The 12,897-nt window shown below is 37.4% G+C and overlaps 1 protein-coding gene across 7 annotated transcripts in view; it reads left to right on the top strand.

Moving 5' to 3' along the window:
- si:ch73-103b11.2 (myosin phosphatase Rho-interacting protein) overlaps positions 1 to 8,510 on the top strand; it is a 46,258-nt gene extending 37,748 nt beyond the window's left edge. For 2 of the 7 annotated variants that reach the window (XR_008531220.1, XR_008531218.1), the window contains 9 exons: positions 3,868 to 4,015; positions 4,101 to 4,206; positions 4,482 to 4,641; positions 4,724 to 4,831; positions 4,917 to 5,003; positions 5,097 to 5,259; positions 5,596 to 5,681; positions 5,946 to 6,030; positions 7,040 to 8,510. Coding sequence is in view for 3 of the 7 variants with exons in the window: in XM_054598558.1 (XP_054454533.1) it covers positions 3,868 to 4,015; positions 4,101 to 4,206; positions 4,482 to 4,641; positions 4,724 to 4,831; positions 4,917 to 5,003; positions 5,097 to 5,259; positions 5,596 to 5,765 (942 nt within the window). In the remaining 4 variants the exon portion in view is untranslated. Of the gene's footprint in view, positions 1 to 3,867; positions 4,016 to 4,100; positions 4,207 to 4,481; positions 4,642 to 4,723; positions 4,832 to 4,916; positions 5,004 to 5,096; positions 5,260 to 5,595; positions 6,035 to 7,039 lie in introns of those variants that run through there. The other 5 variants (XM_054598560.1, XM_054598559.1, XR_008531219.1 and 2 more) reach the window with 4 other exon arrangements.
- The last annotated feature ends 4,387 nt before the right edge of the window (positions 8,511 to 12,897 follow it).

The raw sequence follows: 12,897 nt of genomic DNA, 5'->3' as shown, positions 1-12,897 counted from the left end.
CTGGCCCAGAAGTCCGACATGGTAGAGTCACTGATGGAGAGTATGCGTAGGCTAGAAGAAGAGAAAGGCCATCTCACTTGCCGCTGTCAGGAGCTTCTCAACCAGATCGCAGAAGCAGACCGTGAGGTGAATAAGCTCCGCAATCGCCTTGAAACAGAAGAGGCTGATTACTACACCCTGGAGAACTCGTATGAGAGGGCTACCCAAGAGTTTCAGAAAATGAGCCAGTTCCTTAGAGAAAAGGAGGAGGAGATCCGGCAGACTAAGGAGATGTATGAGAGGCTGGTGGAACGTAAGGAAGAGGACTTGAAAGAGGCCCTTGTTAAAATGGCTGCACTTGGCAGCAGCTTAGAGGAAACGGAACAGAAGTTGCAAGCTAAGGAGGAGCTTCTTTGTCAAATGAGTCAAAGTATCTTAGATAAGGTTGAGCCCTGTAGTGCTGAAAAAGATCTGAAAGCCAAGCTCGTGGTTGCAAAGGACCGCATCGCTGAGCTAGAGCAGCATCTCAATGCTCTGCAGCTGGGCTATGCAGACCTACGCGTAGAAAGGCAGCAAATCCCAGAACAGAGCAAGAAGTCAAGGCTTAAAACATCGGTCTCCTTATCAGCATACAAAGAACTCTCACTTCCCTTTGACAATACATCAAAGACAGAGAACTTTCCAGATGATAAGGAATCTCAAGCCAAGAGACCAAGGATACGTTTTTCCAGTATTCAGTGCCAAAAATACATACATTTAGAGGGCCTGGACACAAGCCATTTGGGCAGTTCCTTTGCAGAAACAAGAGAAAAAGTTAACCAGGATGTCAATGAAGACATCCATCTAAGTGAAGGGAACATTTCCTCTGATATCACCTTATCTCACAGTAGTGACCCAGAGAAGTTCATCTCTATCATACATTCCCTAGAGACTAAACTGCTAGCCACTGAGGATAAACTAAGAAACCTCACACAGAATCTAGCAGAGCAACCATCCATCCAAGCAGAGGACATTTCAAAGACCGATGTAAAGATGACAGAAACAAAAACTAACCCTGATAAGGAGTTAAGTTGTGAAAGTGGGATACAGAGTAGTGCGGCCAATGAGCATTATTCCAAGGCCCTGGCATGTGTGGAAAATAGTCGAGAGAAAGTCAGGACTATTCTCAGTGGCTCTCGTGATACCACTGATTCACAGCTGCACTCATTGTCAGAGATAGAGAACAATCTGTTCAATGCATCCCTGTACATTCGACAAGGACATAAGTCATTGGAAGATCAATCCCCAGTTGTCCATCAAAATCAAACCCCGGATTCTCTAGATAAAGAAGCTTTGCACCTCTTTGCCAAAACGTTGTCATTTGAGGCAGTCGTTTTGAACAAGATGGCTTTGTTAATACAGACTTCAAAGTCTGACCTCTTACAGTCTCTTGCTGAGATATGGGAAGACATGGAGAACATTAAAAGGGGTGACAAAGATTGCTTGGCTGTAGTTTATGCTGATGTCTTGACCAGGAAGTTGATGTTAGAGAGTTCATTCTGTAAAGAATTGGAAAAAGCTGAGACAGATGTTGCGAAATCCAAAGAGGACACTGTTTCAGCTGATGCAGATGTTGATGCCACAGTTATCTTTAACACCTTCATTAAAGCAGAGCTAGCCTACTCTATTCAGAACTTAAAACTTTGCTATGAAGAGAAATTCAAAATACTGGGAAGGGAGTTGACGCATGCCCATGATAACCTGCATCAAAGGGAAATGGCTCTAATAACAATTATTGATGCTTCCAAAAGGCCTGATTTGAAAAATGTAATAAAAGAAGTCAAAAATAACTTTGGATTTAGTAAACAGAAATTAGCAGACATTCGCCCCCCCGAGCTTGCTCCCTACATGGAGCAGATTGAAATGGAAGAGGCTAGAGGCTTGGCTGAGGATATCGTAGACAGACACTTGGCTGGAAAAATGCCCTCTTGTGGTGTCGACTCAATTGAATCACTGCAAAATGCACATGAAAGCCTGGCTAATGAGCTTCAAAGACAAGCAGCAAAACTCCACAAGTATGCTCAAGAGATAGAAAGTGGTGAAAACCATCCTGGACTCACTAAAATGATCCATGCTCTTCTGGGCCACCAAACTTCACATCATTTCACAAGTACATCTCTTTGTATGCGCGAAGCCCTAATCCAGGCTCAAGTGGCTTATGTGGCATGCAGGCTACGGGCCCTGCATGAAAATGACTTGGGCTTGTGTAAACAGACAGGTCAGAACATGGATGCTCTCGTCCAGCAGCATGCCCGCAATGTCAGTGCAATCCAAGAGAACTATGAAGCATCCTTACAGGATGAGCGACAGAACTTCACACAGACAGTGTCCAGTCTCCAGAAGGAGAACCACACATTAAAGAGTGAGATCAGCAAACGGGTGAACCAGCTCTCCCAGCAGCAGAAGCAACTGGCTCTCCTCGAAGACCATTTTAAGAAGGAGACTGAAGAGCTGAAGCAAAGGCATAAGCAAGAGATAAGCCGAGCAGAGAAAGGCCGTGCCTCAACCGAGCTGGCCCTCATGGAGACAACAGCCGACAGTCAACAGAAGCTAGAAGTTCTGCTCGTGGACATGGGCACCGTGGAAGAGCGACACGAGTGTCATGTGAGGAAACTGGAGGAGCAATTTGAGCAGAGGATCTGTGAGCTCCAGCTCATCCACAGACAGGAGATCGAAAAGTTAAACTCCCATTATATGGAAAACATTCAATGTATCCAAAAGCAACAACAGGACAAAAAAGGTCCTCAGGTTTCCCATACGTTTCCTTGCGATGAGGCCGCTACACCAATGGAAGAGGAGGAGCAAGGGAAGGGGGAGGAGTTGGACTCCATGTTGGTTCTGAAGGACCGTGTCCAGGAGCTGGAGGCTCAGATGAGCACCATGAGGGACGAACTGGAGAACAAGCACCTAGAAGGAGATGTGGCCAGCCTGAGAGAGAAATACCAGAGAGACTTTGAAAGTCTTAAGGTTTTTGCTCTTTCATTTTACCTTAGTGATGGTGTAAAATAAGTGAGAGAGTACTAGATAAATAGTAGGATAGATTAACATCATGCTGCTTTTGTTTAACAATCTGCCAATGTGCACAGAGAGTTTGGAGTTGGGAAATGGTGTGATTTCAAATTATTCCTGAATTTATTAAACTGACAACCTAGATTATATTAGTTGGCTTTCATCCTTAGAGCCATACTAGCACCGTGGTTGTAGGGATGGCAAGGTCAGTCGTTGATCTACCACTTTCTATTCATGTTGTATTTATGACTGAAATATCTCAATAACTACTAGGTGATTGCCTTCAATGATCAGGACTTTTGATTTACAGCCAATGAGTGAGACAAATATACTATCACTATCTTGTGAAATATATGCACATCTACGAGATGGATTGGCACAATATTTGGCATCGACATTTGTTGCTCCCAGCCAATGCATCCTTTGACTGTGCTGATGCCCTGAATTATCCTCTAGTCTTATCAACTATTGAATGGATCGCTGTGACATTTGGTACAGACATTTATGTTCCCCCCAGAGTGAAGTGAGTGTAAAATGCCTTGCTTGCCACCAAGATATCTTCTTCATTTGGGCATTAACAAACACACCATTTACCACATTCAACGATGGAAGGAAGTGCAGTCTATTAATGACAACTATGCAGCTCTCTTTCTAACATAACTGACCTTCAAATCATAAAAAGCTTGCATGGCTTCTATCACTAATTTTGCATGACACACCATGTAGCCTAGTGAACTATTAATAGATATTACCCTGAATTTATGGTCACAACTTAGATTGTAGGTTTAGAGTTAATAATACATTTTGTGATAACTGATAGTTGATCCTTTCCTCCCCTAGGCCACGTGTGAACGTGGCTTTGCAGCAATGGAAGACACGCACCAGAAGGTTGTACACGACCTCCAGAGGCAGCATCAGAGGGAGATCTCCAAACTTATGGAAGAGCGAGAGAGACTATTGGCTGAGGAGACGGCTGCCACAATTGCTGGTAAAGATAACTTATTATCTCTGTACTTTAAAAACAAGACCAACATACAGTAATTAAATGTGTGTGTGATCTATCTTAAATGTAGCTATTGAAGCGATGAAGAATGCACACAGGGAGGAACTGGAGAAGACCCATCGTTCCCAACTGAGTGGATTGAACTCTGACATCGATGAACTTCGCTTACAATTCGAGTATGTTTTAAACTTTGCAAATGAGAAACACGATATTTACTGAAAAAGAGCTTACATGATCATTTGACTTTTTCTTGTCAAGTCAAACCCTGAAAACCATATTCAGGTTTGACGATAAGTCCTAAGGTTGAGAACATTTTTATCACTTAATAGTATGGGTTAGGGGGATGGCCAGATAATTTTTGTCACATGATGAAAAAGATCCACTCATGTCAAGGCTGGTTTGGTAAACATCAGATGAGAATTGGTGATTTTGTGACGATCTGACTGTCCAGGGAGGAGCTGCAGTCCATCCACAGAGAACTGGAGGTGCTGTCAGAGCAGTATTCTCAGAAATGTCTGGAGAACGCTCACCTGGCACAGGCACTGGAGGCCGAGAGGCAGGCCCTCAGGCAGTGTCAGAGAGAGAACCAGGAGCTGAACGCCCACAACCAGGTTTGAATGCACGTATATGCACAAGTACATACAAAAACATTTGTGTTAACAAGTTAAAACACACGTTTATTCTTTCCAACAGGAGTTAAATAACCGACTGACTACAGAGATCACTCGTATGCGCTCCTGTTTCAGTGGCGAAACAGCACTGGCACCACTTACCCAGGGCAAAGATGTGTATGAACTGGAGGTATGTGTAAACGCACACACAAACACACACATGCACGCACAGAATTTGATCTTAAATCTTATGAGGGTTTCTCCCCATCTTGTAGGTGTTGCTTCGAATTAAGGAGTCAGAGATCCAGTATCTTAAACAGGAAATCCACTCTTTGAAAGATGAACTGCAGTCTGCTTTAAGGGTAAGCAAAACCATTATTTATTTTATCGTAAACAATTTATTATAACTTATTTTGAAAAACTGAGAGGAAGTGTCTTTGATTTAATTTCAACAGGACAAGAAATATGCCACAGACAAATATAAGGACATCTATACAGAGCTCAGCATTGCGAAAGCAAAGGCCGACTGCGACATCGGCAAACTGAAGGAGAAGCTGCTCATCGCCACAGAAGCTCTGGGCGAGAAGACTGTTGATGGAACGGTCACATCTGGATACGGTAAATAGGAAATGTTCATTTAATCAGTACCACTGAATTAACCCCAAAAGTTCTTTACATTTCCCAAGTTTTGTAAGTACTGAAGACGTCCAGGAGTAATGACAACCTGTTTTGTCACCGTTGGTGCAATCTGGAAATGTAAATACCTTTTTAAAAATTAAAATGGGATGCATATACAGTTAATTTTTATAGTGGTCCAACATACAGTACCTCAGGTCTTTAGCGTCCCAGCAATTAAATAGGTCACATATTTAAATGATATTGCTTGTAAACTTTCCTACTACTATTATGCTACTTTAGTAAATGGTATTAAGGGCTTTCTTTTGTTGTTTTTAGATATCATGAAATCAAAAAGTAATCCAGATTTCCTGAAAAAGGAACGATCAATGGCCTCCAAGCAATCAAGAGGCATGAGGTCAAAGGTGAGTTTCAAGTTCAATAAAATAGATTTTTGTTTGCTAATTACAGACATTTTGGACAGTTGGAGAAATGTCCATGCATTCTAAAGCTACCATTTCAGTTTGCAGTGTGATGTCATGTTGAAGCTTTTGTCGTGCAGACTTTATTGCTGTTAATTGTTCTGCACTCAGCCGCCACACACGGTAGAAGTGTGTTCATTGGTCCGGACGTTTTTACTGAAAGTCTCTTGTCCTGTAAGTTTGTCATCTGATTGTTTTGTCCGTCAGTCTGTCATTGAACAGGTCTCATGGGATAGCTGACACCCCCCATTGTGGGGTGATCCCCCCCCCAACCCCTGCCCCAAGATGTGCTGTAGGTATAGCAAAGCATGCCCTTACTACCCTCGCATGATCTCCCCCACCCCACAACCCTCACCACTAAAGCTGATTGTAGTGTCTACCCCTTGGTTTTATATCACAGATGCAATGATTTGCAAACTTTGTCCAAAAGCCTTTCTGGCTTGACATATTAGGAAATGCACTTATTTGAAAGCTTTCTGTGTCTTAGATGAGAAAAACAATACCACTCTATCCCAAGTACGGTAAATATGAAGCTAAAGTCAGCAGCCGTTTATGTTTTTCTTTGCATAAAAAAACGGTTGTAGCCAGGCTAGGTATAAAAATAAAAATCTGCCTGCCAGCCCCTCTAAAAATCACAAATTACACGTTAACTTGTGTTTGATGTGAAAACAGCAGGTTAACAAAAGAGTTAATTTGTGAGGTTTAGAGGTGCAGGTAGGTGGATTTTTATTTATTTTTTGGACCAAGCAATGCTAGCTCTTGCTTTGAAAATCCAACACCTAGTGATAGTGTTTCAGCTTACTCATATTTAGTATTTATAAGTGTCACTCCTAAATTTTCTGTAAACTGACAACTTCTGTAAGTTGTTTGGGTCTGCAAAAAAAGCAGGTGCATATTAGTGTAGCTCATCAGTGGATCATTGAACTATCTCAGGACATTTTATAGAGGGACAAGATAGCTCTTTTTTTATGGAACATATCTCATATGTTTAAACATTGTTTTGCTCTGTTATTGTAAAAAGCTTTTCTGTAACTGTCAGCTTTTGTCTGTTTTGTGAGTTTTTAATTTATTTGTGCATTGTGCGCACCAGTACCTACCCTTATGTGGCATGAGCATATTCCAGTATAACACACTTTTTTCATGTAGATCTCACATTAAGATTAAGGTCCTCCAGGTCAGAAAATAAATGCCCATTTTGGAGTGTCTGTATTTTTTGGTTTGTTTTTCTAACATACGTCTCTGCCCACATTCACCCTTATCATTAATGAACAATAAATTACTTTCTTCTTTTCCTTTAACAGAGCCTGAAAGAGGGACTAACCGTGCAGGAGCGTATGAAGCTTTTTGAGGCAAAGGATTCCAAAAAGATTTGAATATCAAGAATCTGAAGTTTTGTTTCTCTTTCTTGACCTTGGTTTTTGGTCAGAATGCTTCGGATTTGCCAGCAACAGCTGACGACTATTATTGGAAATTGGAAATACATTTATCAAGGTCAGTTTTAATCCTGGACCTGCTGCTTCCATGCTCCTGACAAGTTGTCATAGTTTTGTTTCTTTTCTTTTTTTTTTTTATTAATTGAAAAAAAGTTTTATTGAATCAATCCTGTGTGAGGTTTCTTTAAAAAAAATCCATGGATGTATAATCTGTCCAATAGGGAGAAGCAGGTGATGTGTCAAATAAGCTGCGAGAGGGATACATGACAGCATTTTTACTGATCCTCCAAAATGCCAAAATAGACAGCAATACACAGTACAAGTAATATATATTTCCCAATATGAATTAAGTATCTGCTGTATTTTATTATTGTTACAGTTTCTATATCTAATAATTTTAATGTGTTTAATGTTGCACCAGTTTTTTTGTACATAACTACTGGATATATGTAAGAGTATGGTTTGCTATTGATTGTTGGGGCATCTGCTGTACTATAACTATGGTTTGATTGATAGTGGAAAACAATGTGATGCTTCACTTGCTTTTGTATGAGAGTTTTATAAAAAATGGCGTGTCTTGTGTGTGAAGGGGGTAAAGAGGGGTGGGATTGCACTTATCACTTGACTACTTGAGGAAGCTTTTTTTTTTTTATTCGTCTCAAATTGGTGTAGTGACTTCAAGTCGATTTTTGCAGTGCAACCAAACATCCGGACTTCTGTCAAATTTAGTGAACAACCGTGACATACTGGATTTTTTTAAAGTTTCTTAAAACCTGGATTTGTGTTTGCTCAGTTTTGACTTTTGTGTGAGAATATCATCTCAGAAAAATAAAACGGACCTATTTAGGAATTTGCATGACTGTACAGTATCATTTGAATTGCAGAATGATCATGTTGCCTCATTTCCCTACTTAATGCTTTAGTGTGAAACTCTAAAACACTAATAAGCTTTGCTTTGCAAGTCCTACTGTTAAGGTGTTGAGATTGAAATGTTTTACTGTAAGCGGCAGTCTTTAAGCACTTGGCCCAATCCCTGACCTCTCACTAAAATCTAGTTGTGCCTCAACTGAGTGAAGAATTTAAGCATCCATGAAACCTGTGCAGCTAAGGATACACACTGTATAGTATTCAAACCATGTCTTGTATGTGTGTGTCTATATATATATATATATATATATATATATATATATATATATATATATATATATATATATATATATATATATATATATATATGCCACACACAAGACTTCTGTGTTTTGTTTTAAACTTGTACCTTGCTCATTAGCTCTATATGAAATATATATGAATATTTTTTATTTTCATTTGAATGTATAATGTCAAATAAATGAAGTGTTTGGAATTATTCGAGAATTTTTCTTTTTCTTCACCACATCCACTTGAAAATAAGGAATAGATAAGAAAAAAAATGTATTCATTTATGTATTCAGGCTCATATTTTCTCACAACACGCGTTGGAGATTTTAGTGGCACATGGTTGTCTCCTCCATCACTTTTTTATTTAAAAATGTGTTGCTGCATCCGAGGGGCCGTTGGCAAGCTTACAGTGGCAAAAGACATTTGTGTCTTACTTAATGGTGATTGGCATTGTGATATTCAAATGCAACTGGTCATTGGAAATCATGCATTATAATTTTACGTTAATATGAACGAATACGTGAATTCTTGAACACATTTACATTACAAATAACTATCCTTGTAAATTTGCAAAGTTTTAAATTTAATATAACCATTTGGCAGTACCTTTGCAGCTCACTAGATGGAGCGCTGAGGCCAACCTGGCAAAAAATACCCTTTCAGCTTTTTCCAAAAACAATTGTATTTGTCGACTTTTCGTAGCAATTATAGTAAATATTACCTTGTTCTAGAAAGAGCTATCCTTATACGGCAAAAAATGTGTAACTCACTCACTACAAGTCATTTCAAAATAACTTGCCAACTAGAGCTGCGGCTGGAGCCGATCCCAGCTGTAATTGGGCGAAGGCAGGTAACACCCTGGAAAGGTCGCCAGACTATGCAGGGCTGACACATAGAGGCTCACAACCATTCAGGCTCACATCCACACCTACGGGCAATTTAGAGTCTTCAATGAACCTAAGCTGCATGTCTTTGGACTGTGGGAGGAAGCCGGAGAACCCGGAGAGAACCCAAGCTGACACGGGGTGAACATGCAAACTCCACACAGAAGGCCGTCTAGCCCGGGAATTGAACCCGGGCCCCTCTTGCTGTGAGGCGACAGTGCTAGCCACCATACCACCAGGCAGCCCATATTGAAGTTTTGGACTGACAAAACAAGACATTCAAAGACATCACCTTGGACTTGAAACTGGAATGGACATTTTTCACAATTTTATGACATTTAATAGAATGTATTTTCTAGATAGTGTTATCTGCAAATTAGTCGATGAAAAAAAAAACATTAGCTGGAGCCCTAGATTTTTCATATCATTTAGTGACATACTATTCTATGACATTTTCATGACATGCTTTGAAATGTTTATGGCATACTATATACCATGATATTTTTTATGAGATGCTCTACTAGGAATCCTTACCTTACTATACCAGGACTGTGTATGCCTTTTTATAAGATGATACTATGGCTTTTTCATAATTTTCGGGGGAGAAACTTTCGACATACTATACTATGACTTTTTTCGACATACTTAACTGTAACGTTTTTCAACATAATGTCTTATTCTGACATACAATACTATAATTTTTTTTCATCGAACAATATTTTTGACGTTTTAGGACTTTTCACAAGATAATATATTTTGCCTCTTTACTTTTGTTTGCGACCTACTTTACTTTTAACTTTTATATGACTTGTTGTCCTACATAAGAATGGCTTTATGACTTCAACATACTGTATTTAGATTTTTTTAATAACGTTTTTCGATATAAAATACTACGACATTTTATGATTTTTTTTCCAGCATACATATTTTAGGACACACTTTTCTATTACATTTTTATGACCTTCTTTAACATACTATACCATGAATATTGTATGCCTTTTTCAACAAACTAGACTTTTACTTTTATATATGATTGTTTTGACATAAACTACTATGACTTCTTTATGACTTTATTCGACATACTGTCCTATTACTTTTTTTATGACTTTTTTCGACATACTATACTATGACTTTTTTCAACATGCTATACTATGACTTTTTTCGACATGCTATTCTATGACTTTTAAATTCCTTTTTTCGACGTATTGCAACATTACTTTTTTCGTCACATGATGGTATGACTTTTTGATGACTTTTTTATACGTACTATACTCTGACTTTTTTTTGACATGCTACAATATGATGTTTTTTCAACATACTATGCTATGACGGTTTAAGTATTTTTTCGACATACTATACTATGACTTTTTTTAAATTAAATCTTTCAACATACTTTACTAAGACTTTTTCTCGACATACTATACACTGACTTTTTATGACTTTTTCCGACAAACTTTACTATGACCTTTTTTTAAATACTGTACCATGACTTTTCAGGACTTTTCAACATACTATATTTTTACATTTTATAACTTTTTTTGACACACTATATTTGGACTTCATTTTTTACTTTTTTGGAACACTGTACAATACATTTTTCATAAATTTGTTTGTCCCAAATTACTTTGACTTTTTTTCAACATACTACATTTTGATTTCTTATGACTTTTACAACATTCTAAATTGTGATTTTTAGACATACGATAATTTTACTTTTTATAACTTTTTCCCTCATACTTTATTACAACTTTTTATTACTTTTTTCTGACACTGCTTTGACACACTAGACTAGGACTTTTTTAGGGCTATTTCTGACATACTATAACCTTTTTGTTGCATTTTTTCGACACACTGGACTAGGATATTTTATCACTTTTTATGGCTCAACATAATATGACTATTTAATAAAAAGATTTACATACTCTACTATGACTTTTTAAACCATTTTATGACGTATTATAATATAACCACAAGTGACTTATTTCAAAATACTTTACTTTGATTTTCATGACCATTTTCAACATACTATACTATGACTTTTTTATGAACTTTTTAGACATACAATACAATGACCTTTTCAATATACAATATATATGTTAATGACTTATTCGACATATCTCACAGACCAGTTCAGAGCCAGCAACAAAGCAGTTAGACACACAACCTGGCTGAGAAAAGCAATTTATTTGCCATCAGCATAATTAAACAAACCAATATATGAGAAATAGTTATCAGTAGTGTGGTGGAAATCAGAATTTAGACTTGCGAACCGAGATTGCTTTCAGGATTTTATTATAGCATTTGCAAATTGTCTCAGATCATACAGATATCATTGGTCTCCACCGAACAAAAGCACAGTATTGGAGTTACATCTAGGTATTATACATATATACTTTGCTCTTAAGGATGTAGGTGTCATATGCTAATGTGTAATCCAATTAGAGACAGACTGTTTAAAATCAAAGTGAGACGCTGTTTAGAAACAGTTAAGAGGGGAATAAAGAGGTCCGTTAAAGGTAAAAAGAGAACTGAGAGTTGAAGGCGAGTTGACTGTTCAGAAAAAAAATCTATTTATGTATATATCGTGTAGCTAGCAGACTAACAGACGTGCAAAAGGCCACAGTAAAACTTTGTCATGGTTCACAGGGTATACAATTATCAAAAACATTAAACATTAACATTTCTTTCACAGTAGTGAAGTGTTTGTATGGGTTTGTGGAAGTGTGTATGAAGAAACCAAACATAGAAATAAATCAAAGAAACTGCGCCATGCCAATGGGAAGAAAAGATTTTTCAAGAGAGAAAGAGTCTGACAGAAGGAGGTATTTGTTGACAGAGAACACACAACGGCTAAGTTGTGACTCATACAGCTGATGACAATGCATTTAACATCTGTAACCCAGAGAACAGCAACATAGACACAGGAATTGAACTTAATTTGACATAGTATACTATGACATGTTTATTACTATAGTCAATACACTACACTATTTTTGTTACCACACGAAATAATATGATGTTTCTCAAGATAATATAATATTACTTTTTTATGTTTTTTTTGCCCTACTATACTGACTTTTTTATAGTTTATAAAAAGCTGAATTAGGACTTTTTTTTTTAACTTTTTTTACTTTTTAGTGACATACTATACTATGACTTTTTATGATCTTTTTTTACATACTATGCTATGCCTTTTTTTGACATCATATGCTATGACTTTTTCAGACACTCTACATAGACTTATTAAAGACTTTTTATCGACATACTATACTATGGTTTTTATATTACATTTTATGTTAAATACTAAATTATGACTTTTAATGACTTTTTCGACATAGTTCACTATGACTTTTTTAACTTACTATACTATCACTTTTTTCTTACTCTTTTTGTCAAATACTAAAATATGACCATTTAATAACTTTCTTCAACATACTATACTATAACTCTTTTCGACAGTCTATGCTATGACATTTTCACACACACTACTAAGACTTATTTAGGACCTATTATCGAATTACTATACTTCGACTTTTTATGACTTTATTCGACATTCTATAGTATGACTTATTTGATGTTCTATACTATGACTTTTTTATGATTTTATTGTCAAATACTGAAATATTACTTCTTGTGACTTCTTTTGATTTAATAAACTATTACCTTAAAAAAAACTGACAGACT

The sequence above is a fragment of the Anoplopoma fimbria genome, chromosome 5 (genome assembly GCF_027596085.1).
Source record: "Anoplopoma fimbria isolate UVic2021 breed Golden Eagle Sablefish chromosome 5, Afim_UVic_2022, whole genome shotgun sequence".
Taxonomy (NCBI): Eukaryota; Metazoa; Chordata; class Actinopteri; order Perciformes; family Anoplopomatidae; genus Anoplopoma; species Anoplopoma fimbria.
This window is presented reverse-complemented; position numbering and strand designations above follow the sequence as displayed.